The sequence below is a fragment of the Chroicocephalus ridibundus genome, chromosome 6, assembly GCF_963924245.1.
Source record: "Chroicocephalus ridibundus chromosome 6, bChrRid1.1, whole genome shotgun sequence".
In the NCBI taxonomy this organism is placed as follows: domain Eukaryota; kingdom Metazoa; phylum Chordata; class Aves; order Charadriiformes; family Laridae; genus Chroicocephalus; species Chroicocephalus ridibundus.
This window is the reverse complement of record NC_086289.1, coordinates 6,083,230-6,102,833: the sequence shown is the minus strand read 5'-3', so window position 1 is coordinate 6,102,833 and position 19,604 is coordinate 6,083,230. Positions and strand designations below refer to the sequence as shown.

The 19,604-nt window shown below is 38.5% G+C and overlaps 1 protein-coding gene across 4 annotated transcripts in view; it reads left to right on the top strand.

Annotated features, from left to right (window-relative positions):
* WDR11 (WD repeat domain 11) overlaps positions 1–14,388 on the top strand; it is a 47,267-nt gene extending 32,879 nt beyond the window's left edge. For 2 of the 4 annotated variants that reach the window (XM_063338849.1, XM_063338848.1), the window contains exons 20-29: positions 1,448–1,556; positions 4,124–4,186; positions 5,267–5,332; positions 6,086–6,257; positions 6,521–6,616; positions 7,971–8,136; positions 9,058–9,155; positions 10,173–10,318; positions 10,998–11,080; positions 12,185–14,388. In XM_063338849.1, the coding sequence (XP_063194919.1) occupies positions 1,448–1,556; positions 4,124–4,186; positions 5,267–5,332; positions 6,086–6,257; positions 6,521–6,616; positions 7,971–8,136; positions 9,058–9,155; positions 10,173–10,318; positions 10,998–11,080; positions 12,185–12,339 (1,154 nt within the window). In that variant the 3' untranslated portion in view covers positions 12,340–14,388. Of the gene's footprint in view, positions 1–1,447; positions 1,557–4,123; positions 4,187–5,266; positions 5,333–6,085; positions 6,258–6,520; positions 6,625–7,970; positions 8,137–9,057; positions 9,156–10,172; positions 10,319–10,997; positions 11,081–12,184 lie in introns of those variants that run through there. The other 2 variants (XM_063338851.1, XM_063338852.1) reach the window with 2 other exon arrangements.
* The last annotated feature ends 5,216 nt before the right edge of the window (positions 14,389–19,604 follow it).

The window sequence follows — 19,604 nt, the reverse complement described above, 5'->3', positions numbered from 1 at the left end:
GTCCTATGTAGGGGATTTGGTGTCCCTAGAGTGATTTTCATAGATGCAGATAAATTTTCTAGGCTTAGGGCATATGGGTAGGTTTTTTTATACAAGCTTAACCTTATAAATAAACTATACTTTTACTATCTTAATTGGAATATAAATTAGCAAAATAAGAGCTTTTTGTACAGATGTCTAGCGAGTTGGCCTAAAAAGCGTCAGCACATCAGTTGGGTATCAGTACCTATACCACTGAAATTCATTACATGATTTTGAAACGTTTATTAATGGATGAAAATGTCTTTTCTGGTATTTCCAGATATCAAAGGCAGTTTGTAGACCAATTCATTGCTCTTGAAAGTAGATTTCCCACTGAACTCTAAAATAGCAATGTTGATGTTCTTTGACTTTTTTTTGCTGTATGTTTAAGAAGGGAATTTAAATATTTAACTATTTCAATAGTTAACTAAGCTTTTTTTTATTATTATTTTTATTTCATTACAAGTGTTCCCAATGTAGCTACTTTTGTTTTGATCTCTTTGGTCAATCCTCCCTTTACTCATACAGTTCCCTTAAAAATGTAGATTCTGACTAAGACATATTTAATAAACAACATGGGGATGTCAGGAGCTGTGGTGTGGGCCGTTTAAGGAAAAACGTATTTTATTGCAGCTATTTTTACTATCAAATGAATGTTCCAAAGCCAAGCAGACTGAAATTAGGATGCGCCAGGGTTAAGGTGGCTGTGATTTAGCTGTCCTTCTGCCTCTACGCTGTGATAATCTTGGAATTACAAAATCACGTTTACAAGATTCCTACATCATTCAGTGCAGGGAATTGCTGGATATTTAATGATGTAGCTGGCTGGTGCTTGTTTTGCTCCTAAGCCACTGGGTAGCCTGTCATCCAAACCTTGTACTGAATGCAGACTTACTGACTTGTAAATTTGTATGACAACAGGTAGTACTATAATTTTCATCTTATTTCTTTGCAGATGTAGGCGTGTATTAAACTTCACAACATCCTTTTGGGGTGAGGGATATTAATCCTTGTATTATACTGTAGAAACTATGATTGCAAAGGAAAACTAAAACATCCGTTGTGGTACATTTTGGTATAGCTGTACCTATTTCCCAGTATGTCCTTGTAGTAGCAATAATCATCATATACAGCTCTACTTAACGCCACTGTAGTGTATTCCAGGAGCCTATGGCTAAATTCAATATAGAATGTCCTGAAATTCTCATTTGGGCATGGTTGATAACCCTGTACCTTCTATGAAATGTTTTTGCTTGAGTGTAAAGATAAGCTTTTATGTCGAGTAACCCATGCTGTGTATATGAAAAGACCGTGATTTATGATTTTTCTTCTGGTGCTTGCAAACAAGGTGATACATTTTATGGTTACTGAACAGAGCATTATTGCACATTAGCTACTCACAATGAATCTTTTCCTTTTGTTTCAGAACCTGCATGGTGTCCCTATCTGCTTGCTCCAAGGGCTTCATTAGCTTTAAAAGCATTCTTGTTGCATCAGCCGTGGAATGAGAAATATTCTCTAGATATTATAAACACGTAAGGAGAAATATATATCTTTATATAAAATTATTTTTTTTTAATTCCTACGCCTTTTATTAGTCTGTGCAAGTAACTGTTGGATATATAAGTTTCCTCAGTCTTTGGGACAGCCGAAAAGATAATAGCTTCACTATTTATTACTAAAAGTAACAAATAGAAAAAGCTTTAAGGTGAAGTATTTTATTTCTTTTGACTTTCTGTAGCTCTTGGCTATTGAAAACCCCTGTTTACTTTAAGGTACTGGCAATATTTTTATGTCATTTACAGGTTATATTACTTCAGAGGACAACTCTGTGTGTTCTCTTTGTTCAAGAAGTTAAAGTAAGAATAGTCAGAGTTGATTCCTAAATTTTAATTGAAATTGATCTTCTAATGATAGCCTAAGATAATCCTACTAAGGATTATCTCTGTCCTCTAGTAGATGGGGCAGGCAACATAGTGACCAAGGATGAGGAAAAGGCTGAGGTACTTAATGAAGTCTTTGCCTCAGTCTTCAGCAGTAGGACCAGCTGTTCCCTGAGCACCCAGACCCCTGAACTAGAAGACAGGGATGGGGAGCAGAATGAAGCCCCTCTAATCCAAAGGGAAAAGGTGAGGGACCTGCTTCAGCACCTGGAGGTGCACAAATCTATGGGGCCGGATGGGATCCACCCAAGGGTATTGAAAGAGCTGGCGGAGGTGCTCGCCAGGCCACTTGGTATCATTTATGAGCAGTCCTGGACAACCGGGGAGGTCCCAGCTGACTGGAGGTTAGCAAATGTGACACCCATCCACAAGAAGGGCCGGAAGGAGGATCCGGGGAACTACAGGCCAGTCAGTCTGACCTCGGTGCCTGGGAAGGTCATGGAACAGATCCTCCTCAGTGCCATTACACGGCACATGCAGGAGAACAGGGTGATCAGGCCCAGTCAGCATGGGTTTGTGAAGGGCAGGTCATGCCTATCAAACCTAATATCCTTCTATGATAAGGTGACCCACTTAGTGGATGAGGGAAAAGCTGTGGATGTTATCTACTTGGATTTTTGCAAAGCTTTTGACACTGTTTCCCACAGCATTCTCCTGGAGAAACTGGCTGCTCATGGCCTGGACAGGTGTACTCTTCGCTGGGTAAAAAACTGGCTGGATGGCCGTGCCCAGAGAGTGGTGGTAAATGGAGTTAAATCCAGTTGGTGCCCAGTCACAAGTGGTGTCCCCCAGGGTTCGGTGCTGGGGCCGGTTCTCTTTAATATCTTTATCAATGATCTGGATGAAGGGATTGAATGCACCCTCAGTAAGTTCGCAGATGACACTAAGCTGGGCGGGCGTGTTGATCTGCTTGAGGGTAGGTTGGCTCTGCAGAGGGATCTGGACAGGCTGGACCGATGGGCTGAGACCAATGGTATGAGGTTCAACAAGGCCAAGTGCCGGGTCCTGCACTTGGGTCACAACAACCCCATGCAGCGCTACAGGATTGGGGCAGAATGGCTTGAAAGCAGCTCGACAGAAAAGGACTTGGGAGTGTTGGTTGACAGCCGGCTGAATATGAGCCAGCAGTGTGCCCAGGTGGCCAAGAAGGCCAACAGCATCCTAGCCTGTATCAGGAATAGTGTGGTGAGCCGGACTAGGGAAGTGATCATCCCCCTGTACTCGGCACTGGTGAGGCCCCACCTCGAGTACTGCGTTCAGTTTTGGGCCCCTCGCTACAAGAGGGACATTGAGGAGTTGGAGAAGGGCTACAAAGCTGGTGAGGGGCCTGGAGGACAAACCTTATGAAGAACGACTGAGGGAGCTGGGGTTGTTTAGCCTGGAGAAGAGGAGGCTGAGGGGAGACCTTATCACCCTCTACAACTGCCTGAAAGGAGGTTGTAGAGAGATGGGGGCTGACCTCTTCTCCCTGGTGACAAGTGATAGGACGAGGGGAAACGGGTTCAAGTTACGTCAGGGGAGGTTTAGATTGGATATTAGGAGACATTTTTTCACTGAAAGGGTTATTAAACATTGGAATAGGCTGCCCAGGGAGGTGGTGGATTCACCATCCCTGGAGGTGTTTAAAAAAAGGGTAGATGGGGCACTGAGGGACATGGTTTAGAAGTGGCTTTTGTCAGGGTAGGTTAAAGGTTGGACTCGATGATCTTAAAGGTCCCTTCCAACCTCAACAATTCTATGATTCTATGATTCTAATGGGTATGTCTTTACTTCTAGTGAGCCATACTTCACATCACACTGGGAGCACCTTTCTGTATCCTTTATTGTGTTTGCGTACTGTTGGTGATCGCGTGATAATGGGCTAGGCATTGTCATTTTTTATTCATTTCAAGGTTAATGAATAAAAGAAAAACGTGATAAGAAGGATTGGTGGCAATGACTGAGGTTGAGAGAAAGCAAAACCAGTCTTTTATTACTATTTCGGAACTAGTAACTGGACAAAGAATTTTGTATGAATGGCTTACCATAGGAAAGATTGTTTCTATATACGTTGTTGAGTTTTTCTATTACCAGTAATACTCTTCCATTTCAGGGAATTCTGTCATTTTGCTAATATACAAATTTCCTTTTTTTTTTCTTTTTTTTTTTTTTAAATCCAGTGATTATCCAGAGAATGAAAATATTAAAAACCTTCTTCAAGAGCAGTTGAATTCATTGTCCAAGTAAGAGTTTTCCTACTGATATTTGAGTAAGCTAATGAATTCAGAGAAAGCAAAAATCCTGAAATTTGTGTCAGTTCACAACTTAATGAAGAAAGAATTCTTTTTGCCTCTCTAAAGATAGGCTTGAGTAGTGACAGCTTTTATTTTAAACACAGTTAATTTTTATTTTTATGCAATTCCTAAGGGTGATGCTTTATTCATTTTATTGAAGATTTTACATCTTTATTTCTATTTTTTCAAATTAAAAATTAACCATGATGCAATCTCAAAAATATGTTTTTAAATAAGCAAACTATCTCAAAGTAGTTGGTTAAATACTGACTCTTCAGTCAAAATGTACTGTTCTGACCATATAAAGTCTGATGGAAGTCAGTATTGAATTTTTAACGTTGACTTAATGGCGACTAACAACTAGAGATTTAAAGATATTGATTAGGTTAGTATATAATTTGTAATAGAGCAGTGAGCATTCATAATTTTTTTGGGCAATACTTGTCAGTGATGTATGGTTCTTTCATGTTCATCCAGATTTTGATGTTCCATTTAAACTATGAAAATTATATTTGAAGCTAGTAAACGGAAGTTTTTCCATTTTCCATCTTTCATTTAGTAGGATGGAAGAGAGAACAGAGTATTTTTATCCAGTCTGAAACATATGTAGAAAACCTAAATTTATGCATGTAGACCTCTTTGCTATGACACTACGTAGTTGCAAAATTATTTGTAATTGAATTAATCTTGTAATTTGTAGAATCACTACAGACTAATTTATAGCTTGGTCTACACCCTTGTGGTTGTTGCCTTTATTACAAGAAGAAGGAGTTCTTGACAGACGCGCTGCTTGTATTTAAACTGGTAGGGTGACATGCTGCTTGAGATCAATTATATTTGAAATTATGTATACTTCCTGTTGTAATTGTTTTGATAGATGCATTTATTTTCAGTTCAGAAGAGAAACTGTGTATTTCTTGTTTTGATTGTTTTTAATTTGTAGGTGACATATCCTATTTGTGTTCAAAAACAAACCAAAAAAATTTGCACAGTATTTTACAAATTATTTATGGCTTTCTCTTTTTGCAGTGACATAAAGAAACTTTTGCTTAATCCGGATTTTACTCTCTTGCAAAGATGTCTCCTGGTTGCCAGGTAGTAGAGATTCAGATAACTGTATCAAAGGTTTCCTAATAAAATCTTGGTCCTGTTAATGCATTCGAATGTGTTGAATTTTAAGTACTCAACTAATTGTCCTTTAACTCAGCACAATTCCTAAGGTACTTTGTTATCAGAGTGTTTTCAGGACTGAGAATGGAAATGTTACCTTACTGAAACAGTTTTGTTTGTTTGGTGGGTATAGAGAACTTTTTTCAGTCTTGGTGGTACCTGCATAAATGCAGTTCTGCTAACTACATTGTATTTGGTTGCCCAATGCCCAAAAACGTAATTCAGAACTTCAAGCACACAATAGATTACATGCAAACAAGGGAGGGCTTGTTTTTTATTTCAAACATATTTGTTCTGGGGTGGTAGTCTACTTAAACTGTAGCTAATTTTAGTCTCTCTGTATTCAGAGGTGCTTTTCAACTTAGTAACTTTCTTGTAGTTGAAAGAGGATATTAGTGATTAAGTGTAAAATAATAATGAAATCAATTTCCACATATTTATATGTTGAACAGTTACTGAGTTTAATTGCTGTTGGTACAATCTTCTGGCCAATTTGTTTAGCTTGCTTATTGCCATTCCTTGATCTTTTCTTGTAGTTTGTCCCACTGATAACTGAAAGTACTTGTGGTGCCCGCAATAATGTGTGGTCTTTGTAAAAAGATATTTTAAATGTGCGCTATTTTCATGTGACGTGAAAAAATACAAACATATTTCACATCCGGCTTTGTGTCTTCTCAGACTGTATGGGGATGAATCAGAACTGCATTTCTGGACTATTGCTGCCCACTATTTGCACAGCTTATCCCAGGAAAAGCCTGCAAAACCAACAGACACGGCTATCCTTCAAGAACAGTTGGTTAATCCCTTGGATATATGCTATGACATACTGTGTGAAAATTATTACTTCCAGGTATTTCAAGGAGTTCAAAAATATATTTAATAAGAATGTCCTCAGCACAATAAACGCTCAGCGTAACCTTACTATCTTATAGCTTTTCACTAGACTTATTTCACTTTTATTAGTAATATACCACTCTGGATTAAATCACTCCCTATTACTTAAAAATAGGGGGTGTTCCAAAAACTCTCAAAATACTTCCATATCTTTTAAAGGCTTTGGTTTATTTCTTATGGTTCATCTTACATTTAAAATATTTTTCCTTCTTCGTGCAGAAATTCCAACTTGAAAGGGTAAATCTCCAGGAAGTGAAGAGATCAACGTATGATCATACCAGGAAATGTGCTGATCAGCTTCTTCTCTTGGGCCAGGTTTGTGGGTAATATTTGAATTTTTTATTCTTCTTCCCTGTCCGTTTTATGTATATATCCTAGTCAAGTAAAGTTTTGCTTAACTCATACGTGTTGTTTCATACTTTTGTTCACCCAGGGGATAGTTTTTGCTGTGTTTGTATGTTATTACACTGCAGGCTCCGTGTAATGACATGGTATATGGTAATGTTTGGTATTACCTGCTTCAGACTATTTCATTTTCGTAGGAACCCTATAAAAACCTTTCTTTCTATCTTGTGATTAGAAAAGAAAAATTACATTTTGAGTTTCACAGAAATAACTAAAACTTAACATCTTTGGGATAACTCAGTCTGCACCTAGTGCTCTCATTTTAGGTAACAAAGGATGTACCTAAGCTTCTGGCAGATCTGTTCTGAGCAGTGAGACACTGTACAGAGCTGCTCACTGAGACCCTGATAAGAATATTGTTGCATTTGTACGGTACATATCACGAGCAGTTCCATACTAATGCGGTTGTGCTGCATTTCCAAAAATAGCTTTGGTGTTACTAGCTCGAACTTCGGTGATTTCTGTGCTACCGTGCGTTTGGGCATGTCAACAAATGTTATCAGTAAAAGATGCCAGAAATGTTTATTCTTAAGATGGTCTGAGTAAAATGCCAGTTTATAGAAGTTAAAAGATTGCTGTATTTTAACATGTATTTAATGTGGCTTTTCATTATTTTCAGTAATTATCTAAGCCATCAGCTTGATCGACCACACTACGTTGACCTCTCTAAAAGTTAGGCACCTCATTTTAGTAAGAGGCAGCGATGACGTGCCTGCAGTCATTCATTCAGTTCGGAGACAGGTGTCTGCAGCCAGTGTAATGAGCCCCACTGGTTAGGTGCTCAGCTGTAGCTAACATTTTAAATGGGTGAATTCTACCTTTGTTTTAAAATATCAAGTATTAAATCAGTCCTTGACATCCTGGCCAGTTTCTGCATCTTCACAATTTTGTTTCTTCTCTGCTTATTTTAAATTAGCATAGAATCATAAAAATGCTTCTCTTCATTTTATAACTCCGCAAAAGATTGTGTAAACAAGGAAATGAATATTCTGAATTAAATTTTTTCGTTGGCCTCTTCTAGAATGTTAGTCTGTGATTAAACATTATAATCATGATGTGCGTTGAAATGCCAGCCTTACTAAGGATGTTTTATTGAAATAGAATCTTAATTATTACTATGCTGGTAAATATCATTGTGGTCTGTTTTAGCATAACTTTCATTGTTATTTGTTCCATGTCTTAAAAAGGGTAAAAATATAAAGACTTTTGTTTAAAAGTGAGTATGTTGTGGTCAAAGTTGTGCTGTTTTTTTGTCTCTTGCCAGACTGACAGAGCAGTGCAGCTATTGTTAGAAACAAGTTCAGAGAACGCCCATTATTACTGCGATTCCCTCAAAGCTTGCTTGGTCACAACCGTCACCTCATCAGGTCCGTCTCAAAGTACCATTAAACTGGTAGCAACCAACATGATAGCCAATGGAAAGCTCGCAGGTACAATGTGACTTGAATTTTCCGTTTGCTTGTAAACTAGGAATTCTAATCATTATTAAGGCTGCTGATGGAGATAGGAGAGGAGAAAGTCCTCTTGTAACAGATCTTACATGTTGCATATGTTATAGTGTGCACTACCTAGTGTAGTTAACACAAAAATTATCGGTAACTCAGTTATGAAGTTTAACTTCTTTAGACTAACTTTCATTGGAAAATGTATTTCTGGAGCAATTCTCTAGCCATTGTTTGCATGAAAAGAGGCCAAGCACATAAAGCTATGTATTTCCCACTTTTCTAACTACAGAATTAATTAAAAAATGGTTTCTTATAAGTCAAGCTGAAATATGGACTTTCCTTTTCATTTCATAGCTTGTTTCTAAAAGTGTGTTTTCTTACACGTACAGGTTAATTTTGCTTAATGCAAGAGATAGATAGTCACGATATGATTGACTGAAGTATTCAATGGCATGCAGAGAAAGTACAAATGTCTGTAATTGCCTGAAAAAAAGATGCTTTCCACTCTGTGGAGAATTAACACTTCACTGTTAATAATTACACTACGGATAGCATTAAATTAAAATAAAGGCTTATTTTTGAAATCTGTTTATTTGACCTAGAAAGATCACTCTCTCTTTATGATGAGAAGTCAAGTGAACTCCCTGTCATTTATATTCAGGACAATGATAAATGAGAGCTGTGTTAGGTCCTTCTAAGCTCTGTAGCCCAAGAAAAAGATATGGTAACTGACACCCTGGTTATGTGGAGAGCCAGGTGGTAGAAATTAGGGTGTTTCAACATCTTAATATGCTAAGAAGGATATGAGAGAGATCCTTTTTCTGGGATTGAAGGTCCTGGGCGCACTTATGTAGCAACTCTTTTTTTTCCCTTAACTTATTATATTGTGTGGGTTTTATTTTCCAGAGGGTGTACAGTTACTGTGTCTGATCGATAAGGCTGCTGATGCCTGTCGCTACTTGCAAACCTATGGCGAATGGAATCGTGCAGCATGGCTTGCAAAGGTATGTAATTTCTCAGTTTTCAGTTTCCTAGCATAAATTACCTACTTAGTATATGTAGGTATGAAGGCCGATGCGGGCGCTGAAGTTCTCCAAAGTTTAAAAAACTGAAACATCGGTTTGAAATATCATCATCAGTTCTTTCCATGTGTTCATCTATAACAAGCCAATCCATTCAATCAGAGTTGACAGGTTCTTCTTCAGCCTTTTGAATTACAAAAGTCTGCTCTGGTCATCAAAAGACAAGACTGCGGCCTAAAAATGGTTGGAATCATCAATTTTTTAATTTTTGAGCAGTGGTTTGTAAAGTTGCATGTAGCTGCAGCGGTACAGAGTTCATCATAAACTACAAAAAACCACTCCTGGAAGTGGATAAATAATTAGGCAGTGACTTTGCTGAGCTCCATGTAGCATGCATGCCGATTTTAAAGTTATCACCAACCACATAAAGTTGCATCAACTTCTGGTTTGGTATGCAGACGTAATTCCAGTAAAAGCAAAGCATTAGCCTAGACAAAGCAAAGCAGTCATTCTCCAAATTTATAATGGACAGGAGTCAGTCAGGGTGATCTTTCAGTGTCTCCGAGTAAAGTTTCTGTTGTGCTTCCTGCAGAAAGTATGGAAAAAGTCATGCTCAGATTTTCTAAATGAGTGAATCTCACTCATAAGAAAAATGAAGTTGTTTTGTTCTTAAGTTTTCAGTAAAGGATAAAGATTTCTAGCCTCTTGATACTTTAGGTTTTAACAAAGCCATATGGTAAAAATAATGTTAATCAGATGTAAATATCAAGTGTCCAGAGTGGAGTTTTTAATGTCTATAGATTTCTTCTGTATGTATTGTATTCATACATTCATACTGTATTCATTCAAGGGGTTGGTGTACTTTTTATAAAGAAATTGGTAATTTGAGATGCTTTTACTTCTGCCCAAAGTGTTTCACTGAAAAGAATGAACCATAGGCAGAGTGCTGTCTTTAGTTAGCAGCTGAGAATTCATAACTGACTTTCCCCTCTCTTAAAGGTTCGCTTGAACTCAGAGGAGTGTGCTGATGTGTTAAAGCGTTGGGTAGATCACCTTTGCTCGCCACAAGTCAACCAGAAGTCCAAAGCCATTCTTGTCCTCTTGTCACTTGGATGCTTTACGAAAGTTGCAGAGATGTTGCACAGGTAAAGAAGAAACAGCACAATCCGTATTTTATCTTGTCCAAAAATGTTATTTAAGCATTTGTGACTCAGAATTCAAGGGGGTGGGAGGAGGCCTGCAGTTTGATTTCTGACACTTGTTTCTATTTTAGCATTTTTTCTTTAATTGACCTCAACAACGCGTCATTTCTGTGTGCTGGAATTGATGTTTTTGTTGCAATTTCAGAAAGTATATTGGCATTTAAATTTACTGCAGGCTTTCAGATTGTCAGCACCCATTGTAACGGGTGCCGGAGGAGCAGGAGGCAGTACGTGGGAAGGGTATGACCTGTTCTCTGTCCTGCCTGGGAGCAGGATACGGCGTTCACTGCCATCCGGAAAGCTGCCGTGTCCTGATTAGTGAATCCTTAAGGCCTACAAAGCATGAAGGCGCAGAGAGCAAGGCAGAGCAATGTTGGAAACGGAGAGCAGTGTGTGATTTGGGGCTGCAAATATGTGCCATGGTGGCACTGTTTAACCTTGGCGGTGATCAGAAGCCTTGTTCAGCCCTCCGCGCAGAAGAGATTTGCCCCTCCAGACCTAGGTGCAAAATCTTAGAAGGCTTATCTGCAAGTGTTTTGGTGCAATGTCCTGCCGTACTTTGCTGTTTTCCTGTCCTAACAAATTATTCTAATTTTGTTTTTTTTTTTTTCCCATTTAACAGTATGAGGTACTTCGATAGAGCGGCTTTATTTGTTGAAGCTTGTCTGAAGTATGGGGCATTTGAAGTTAATGATGACACAAATATCCTTTTCCTGAAATCCTGGTTTTGCATCTGTGTGCTCATATACAGTGAGCCAATGTTAGATGAACTAGTCTGCGCAGGAATAGAGTTCCTATTTTCATTTTCCAGGTTGTATAGTTTGAAGGAAGTATGAGGAAACAAGTAAAAGGGAGCCATTTGCATAAATCCATAACATTACCTCCTCCTGATCTCTGTGAGGCCAGTGGAACTGGAAAACAAACTAAAAGTGGGGAGAAAAAAAAAAAAAAAAAAAAAACCACAAAAAAAACCCTCAAAAAACATAGGAGAGAAAATAACAGATGATAAAATATTCTTTGCAGAACTTGGAAATTATTACCGCAGACTGTGTAACGAAATCTGTGGTTCTGTCTTCTAAACACTGTATCTCAGGAAGAAAAATCCCCGCGTTGAACCCTTCTGTCCACCAACATACTGTTTTAGTGATTGAAGTGCTTTATGAAGGAGTCACTTCTGAGACAGTGGAAACAGAGAAAATTAAAGGTCAAGATCAGATGAGCTGAAAATGCAGTAAGTGTTTTAAAAGGTGTCTAAAGTATTGGACGGTACGGACTGCACATCTGACCTGCTGTTCTGGAAACTCTGAATAGTTGCTCTAACATTTACGTTTAGGTATCTGCAATAAGCAATAATGCATATTTAAATAATACCTGCTTGTTTTTTATGGAGTCATTACTGATGTCGGTTTGTAAATTATAAAAAGCCACTAATAAGTCATATAGACAACTCCAGATACATTTAATTAACAACCAAATCCTGTAGTATGACCTTACAGTTTCTTAATTTCTTTTGCTAGTTATGATGTGGTGTTATGGTAGGTACTTATGCTTATCTGAAATCTGTCTGGTTTAGTTTCTAGAACTCGGCATATTGCATGAGAAATGCTAATGCGCATTCAGTAGTAGAATTTAAAGCAACTTTTTTATCTTTATTTGTGCTGAAAAATACTGGGTTAGCACAATTGACAGCAATGTTCAGCGTTTTCAGCTTGGGAGAGCTAAGAAGCAAGGAGAGAAAAAAAACCCCAAAAGTCTGAGTTTTTCCAGTTTGCTATTCATTTGTGTTTTCCTTAATGCTTCGTTTACATAAACTGATCCACGCCGTATATGCAGATTATGCCAGAAGCTTGAAGCTGCTGGGCTTTAAACAGGGAGCTATTCTCTTTGCCTCAAAAGCAGGAGAAACTGGTAAAGAGTTACTGATGGAGCTCAAACAGCCTAAAGAGGAAGTGACCCAAGAGTAAGAATTTTGGGTTTATGAGGAGATTTGGGTTGTCTTTCAGACTGAGATTCCACTGTGTGAAAACACATTTTTCTCTTGAATCACTGTAATAGCGGATATGTGTGATTTGAGCAAATGTTAAGCGTGTGTGTGGAGGCAAGATTAAGACCTGTTTTATGTTTGGTTTTATGTTAAAATTGTCTTCGCTTTCACAAGAGGGGAAAGAAGCCTATGGTAAAATTATACAAGAATATTTCCAACCTTTTCGACTACAGCAGAAATCAAGTTTAAAAATGTGCTGAAAGAGTTCTGTACCTGTGTAAAAGTCTACTCCATTTACTTCTAAAAATCAGATCTTTATAGTTCTTCACTACTGTTGTATTTATATGTATAAATGATTCAATCTGTACTATAAAAATATAAATATATTTAAAGAATAAATATAGATGTCAAAACACACAGTTCTTTCCTGGAACATCATGTTTTCTCAATCCAATTTTTCTCTTTAAAATTACTGTTATTTTAAATCGGTTTTCTGTATTATTATTTTCATAACTGTCTGGAACAGAATCTTTAACAGGTTTACTTACAAAAGTCTCCTGACATTCCAAAAATCCACAAAACGTCCCTTTTTTTCAATTAAGGTATTGTTATGCTCCGTGTTATTCTCAGGTGAGCAGGGAGTGGACACTTTAGGGACTAAATTCTGCCTTGTGTTGGCTGGTTCGTGGGATCAAAGGAGGGGAGAAGATCCTACCTCAAAAGCAGCAAGGTAGGCTCCTGCAGAATGCTCAGGAGACTGCTAACGCTGTCTCCAGTTAATGTTTTCTTTGTTATTTGTATGTGTGATTAACAACAGGTTAAAAAAAAAAAGCATTGTGCAAAGCCAAATGCTAGCTTTTTAATTAGATAGTTTTTGCGCTAACACATCTTATGGGCCAGGTAATAAAGGATGCCACCAATAACATCTTTTCTCATTTTTGTGCCAGTATTTCAGTATTTAAGTACTTTTTTGCATTATTGTTTCTTATGTCAGATGTATCTTTTCTATTTATTACTGATTGAGAAATTCCACAGCTGAGAGTGGATACTGATGTTGAATTACCCTTGCAAATTGAAGACTGTGGCATGTGAAAATCAGTTTAGGCTAAAAAATAAAATTCTTCTTTTTACCAAGTTGTTGGAGCTACTGAAGTTTAGTACGCAGTTGTGAAAAGAATCGTATTCTGTAAAAGGTCTCTTATTTGAATGTAAGTCATGGCTTGTTTACTTCAAATAATAGTGCATTGGATTCTCCTTATGTTCAAGTATTTGTCGACAAGTCTTCTACACTCCTTCCTAAAGGAGCACCAGCTTCCAGACATCTCTTTAACTCCATAAAACTTTTAGTTCAAATCTAAAATAGCATTTATGATTAAATTTGAAAGGTTAGTCTTTTCAGTAATGATGTTTTTTTATACAAATTGAAAATGTGAGTTTCAGTGCTCTGAATAGAAGTGTTTAACTGCAAAGTAGCTTATTTCTTCTTGCCAGATTTTACATGCACCGTAAAATACTTTCTGTTCGTTGTATTACAAACAATGCTTATATAGTTACTTGAGCTTGGGAAAATAAGTATACAATGGCATTTGCCTTAAGTATTAACTGGTGAGCAACAGAGTTGAGCAAAATTAATGGTCATTACCGGTGGGGTAAATTCTGGCTCGCGTTGACGACTACAACACTCCTCAACACTCCTGGTTTTGGTCGCGGTACTCGCGGACAAGGTTGCTACAGAGTTAATGTAAGCACACGCAAACTTGTTCTTTGACAGATCACATAGAATTGTTTGTCAATGGGTGTCTGGAAAAAAAATCTGCTTTAATATACACTTGGATTTATAAACCTGATGTTTTTAAAAGAAACGCATTGCAAAGGCCTTTTAATACTGAATGTTTCTATATACTTCGAAGTGTGAAGGTTGGAGAACACTGTGTGGCGTTCCGTATTGAAACCTTTATGATGAAAATACACTGTAAAAGTGATTGAAGAGTTTATTTAGATAAGAATGCAGTCACACTACAATAATAAAACCAAACTTTTAAAAATCTCTGTGTGTCTTTATTTAATACAAAGATGTCATCTGTAGCACTGGGGTTGAACGCTGATGGTGTATTTGTTGTTGTTTTTTATTCTGGGCTGGCACAATGCTTAGGGCTGGTTTTAGTAGAGGTTATCCTTTGTACAGATTAGTCACGTCTTCCATATTATTACTAATGAAGTGTTGGCTTTGAGTAATATTAATTCCCAGCCTTTACTAGCAAACATAAAATTTGCACAGGTTAAATTAGAGCGGGACGTTGCCTGCGCTTTATGATTTTTTAAAAGCATGGAAATAAGTGGTGAAAGAAAACCACTTCCTTTCCGTTGTCGTGCTACCCCGCAGACTGCTGATAGAAAACTTTTTGACTCTTCCTTGCTTCTCAGCTGCTGCCAACAAGCATTGCGCGTCTGGGATTTGTCTAGGAGGCAGGTACACTTACGTCAATGTGGATAATCAACTTCTCAAAATATGAAATGCGTTCAGCTGTGCTGAGACCCATGTCAGTGAAGTCTTGTTTTCTGCTTCCTAGTTCACATACCTTTCCTCTTGGCTCGTAGGATGCTTCTCCTACGTTGGCTTAGAAGTTGTTTAAGGAAATACAGATAAACATCTGATGGATAATTGGCTCATACAGAATGAAACGTGAGAAGTTTCTCACTTGTATGTTTGAAGGACAAGCCTGAGAGTTTGGAACATACAAAGAAGGTGAACAGAATGAATTTTTAGAAGTTTCCGATAAATATGATTTTAACTCCTTTAAATCCCTTTGAAAATTCCTTCCTCAAACCATTATGAATAGTTGAAGTAGCAGCTGAAGTGTATAATCTGTATTTTCCAGGTTTGGCATTTTGAGGCTTCTGTCAACAGTGAAGTCTGTAACGCAGCCGTAATTCTGGAGCCTGTGTTTGTCCGTTCTTGGCAATGAAGAACCGGTAGAGGATTTGGGTTCGCCACCCAATGTATAGAGGTTCTTTATTCATCTGTCTTTGAACAGGTGTCTTATAGTAAGCGTGATGTTTGATTATCAGAGGAGATTATTCAGTATTTTAAGATTCATTTGCAAAAGGCCAGGACCTTTGTCCATAAATAAGGTGGGTTTTGGACATTTGGCTTGTCTAGATGGAGAACTTCTAGATGCAGAACACCTTACAGCATGGCTAGTGGCGGTTACCCCTGTGGTGACATCTGTATCATTTTGGACTTGTCTGACGAACAGAAAGCCATGGGTAGACTGAGCCTACAGGGATGTATGAGTTGTCTCCGTTTCAGTGCAGCGTTCTGAAATTTGTACATTTGCCGTGTGAAGCTCATTCGGTCCTGCAGATCTGTGCCCTCAACTCGTGGTTTTACAACCTGGGAGAAGCTTATGGGAAATATTATCGTGGGACTCTTGCGGTAGTGCTCAACTGTAAAAATGGGGTTACTTTTTTCAATTCCTGGTGAGATTCTTAAAGTAAGTCCAAATTATTTCAGTTTTATGATAATGGATGTACTTTTTCTAGCTGTAAGTAAAGTCTAGAAAATAGTCTAGCGGCTTAGTTTCAGTGTAAGAAAGCCCTGATTAGAGTTTTAATTGGAGCATGGTGTGCCTCACAATAAAGACAGTCTCTGTAAATCAGTCGTATTGATTGACAGTGTATAAAATTGCCTAATTTCGGTCAGTTTCTGAAGTACTTCTCCAAAAATTTAGTTATATATTGTGTGTGTGTGTATACACACACACATTACGTGTATGTATACGCATATATGTATATTTGATTCAGGGGGAATAATCTATGGAAAATGACAAAATGAAGTATTTTATTGCAGTGTAAAAATGATTAGTACTATATTGCAAATTATTTATCCTTTACTTTCATTAAAATGCAAACGGTCTGCCAACGTGGAGACTTTGCAGCCAGAGAGAGGAATATATTATACATCAAGGAAACCTGGTCCGGAATGTTGATGTGCTCAGTGTCTGAGTAAATAACCTGAGAGATGATGTTTTGCAGCAGTTGGCCCTAGAGACAGAAAACAAGGACGATCACAGGTTCTTTAATGGGAAATGGGTTTGGTTTGGGTGATCGTTAGCTGCCCAAAATTGTATTCTGAAAGCTCCACTAAAAGTTTAATTGCTGGTGAGCAGCGGAGTAACAACAGCTTGGCAAAGAGTAAGGGCTTTTTTTCTTTCTTTCTTTAGCAATTATTTTATTCGTTACTTTCTCAGAAGAATTCAGCACAACTCTGATGTTAATGTGAACCTGGTAAAAGAATTAATTAAGGCGTTCAGGGTGAAAACTTTGTAGCCATAGATCTAAGTAGTGGCATAAATGAGCCTTTATGAGCTTTATGAGGCTGATACTGACCCATTACTATTTTTGAATTGGTACTTCTTGATGGTAAGTTGTTCAGTTTCTACTTAAACACTGAAGATATGAGACAAATCTGTGCTTGTTTCCGAGTCTCCCGTCTGGTTCTGTTGGAAGGCAGCAATGTTAAGCAGAATTAAAAAGGCAGGAGCTAAGATTAGAAAGTGTTGACGGGTAATGTAGTTTCCTTCAGGTGCCACGGCTTACTGTATGAGGGGTAGGGAAAGCTGGCACTTAAAATTTCTGTATTAAGTCAGAAAAATCAGAGAGGAGAAAAAGAAATAGGCTTGAATTGGTTGTGCTTGGGCCTTATCAAAATTTTTCACATATTGAGCTGTATTCGTAAGTGAGAGAGTATCGCTGCGATTTAGTGCGCGGAGACGGAAGAACAGTCTCTGCCTCCTTGTTCAATAAAGGCAGGTGGCGACAGATGTCAAAACTCAGCGTAAGTTTCCAAGACCAATGAGAAAAAGTAACAGAAACTGGGAAGGGAGGAGAACTTGACAGTTCTTAAATTGAACTGGAGAGGAAAAGTCTTTGAAAATCCTTTTGCTTAATGGCTGGGGAAAAGACTGTGTTAAAAGTCTTCTATTAAAACATAGGAATAGGAGAATGGCAAAACAAAATCGGGGGATGGACACCGACGATGGATTTGCAGATATGCAAGGCATAAACATTTTGCTTAGAAGTGACAAGTTTAATACAGGATTATTCATAAAGGGTTTTGGTGGGGGTTGTGTGCTCACCTCTCCAAAGGTTGCAGTACTAAAAAAAATAAATAGCAAATCAGTATGTACTCATTTACCAAAGGAAGCTGCAAAAATAATTCAGAATCTTTTTCCGACGTCATGCCCACTTGCAGGAGTTGCTGGCACGTCCTGTGTTGCTTTGGGTAGGCGTAGAAATCTGTATTTGTAGAAATTGTTAAGTTACTGCACGGGCAATATGTGTTTTGTCCACACCTGTTGGTTCAAAGGGAGAAGAGGGACCACGAGAAGATCTGAAATTATTTTTTTTATTTTAAGCAGACGGGTGGATTGGTGCAGACTGAAGTTATTTTCTGTGGAACCCGTGTACAAACTTTCTTTGCAAGTCTGAAAGCTGCCTCCCCTGAAGGATGGGCAGGGGTTGGCAGTACGTACAGTTAAACTTTGCTCTCCATGTGCAAAATATTGTATTTTTGTCCTTTGCTCAAAAGACAAGGTCGACCTTTTTAAAAAAGCCTGGCTCCCGACAAGTATTTATTATGTGTGGTGAATTAAGGGATCCTACAAAAGTACGTGCTGACAAATGACATGGAAGACGCTCATTTGCTTCCTGCAGATTTTAACAATAACAAACAATGAAGAGAGACTGTAAATGCAGAGATAATGGTCAGTTTTAGAGAATCACGAGGCTTCCAACCTCCTCTACTAGAGAACAGTGGCCTTTTCGGAGCTCTCGGTTATTTTGCTCTCTCCTCGGTCCATCTGAACACATGAAGGTGTAATGAGTTGGGAGCGGAACGACCAGACAACTACAATGTGAAATACTGAAAAGGGTAAAACGTGAAATACTGAAGAGGGTAAAATTTAACGCATTGGCGTAGGTTGTTGTTACGCCTTATGAGGGATTACAACTCCTAATCCATCTGATGCTGTCAGCTCTGGCAGAATGATAATAGAAAACATGCAAAAGTGTCTGAATTAGAGCATCTAAACTTTTCAATTTTTACAAAAAATCTAGACTTTCTTTTTGTTTAACTTACTTTTAACTTATTTGGGTTTTTTTAAAGATTTAAATGGTTTTCTAGGTTGGACATAAGAATTCTGGAAGAAAAGGAAAAACGCGTACGCTCCGAGAAGGGAACTAACGTATTCAGAATGCAACTGCAGAAGGTAAGTGGTGCCCCCCTATGCCTGCGGGAGAAAGGGAAGCTTACATTTGGTTTCAGGCTTGAAAATCTTAGATAAGCCATTACATGATACTAGGTTTATTTCCATGGTAGGCATTGCAATTTTTTTGTCCCCTTTCATAGGTTAAACTTCCCCCTCCACCTTCCTAATTTCTCCCCTGTACCTGTTAAGGCAGGAGCAGGAGGAGGAACGGTGGGGGACGGGAGGGGAGTGCAACCCCCCGCGGTACGAGCGGCTCCTGAGCCGGGCGGCAGGTGCCGGAGGTAAAGCAAGGGCTGTCTGTTAGGCTGCAAACCCCGCAGGTGGGAAAGGCAAGGACATTGAAATACTTCTTCAGAGTGCCTATATTGGCCCAATTCCATGGTTTTCTTCCTGGGATTCAGGTCCATAAGTTGAAAATACTTCCCCCCGCCCCCGCCATGTCATTGTCGCCCCTACTTCGTTTGGCAAACGATGACTGTAGTTCCGTGTGGTTCCCACCGACAAACTCCATCTCGGTGACTGCTTTCCAGAGGGTTACGGAGTGAGAGCATTATATATTGTTCAAACCAGATGCCAACAGGTGCTTTAAAAAAAAAAAAGGCAGTGTTTTGTCAGTACTTTTCACCTTCCAGTAGCAGGAGATAATGGAGTTATATTAGACTTGTCTGGCTCCTATTTCACTTGCTGTAGCTAATGAAAAGCTACAGGCAACGTATTTCAGCTGCAAAAAGGAGGTCACCTTTGCGCTCGTTTTGGGAGTGGTCGTTTTTTTCCAACACTCGTTTCATAGTTGTGGTCCTATTGAGCCAATCTCTCATTGCTGCGAGGCCTGCTTTTGGAATCCAACCACGGAGTCAGGAATAACATTATTTTGATGTCCCTTTGAAAATATTTTTTTATTGTTTGCGAATGAAATTTTACAGCAGCTTGTAACAAGCAGTCTCAGATCTTGACTCAATAAAACGCGCACAGCGTT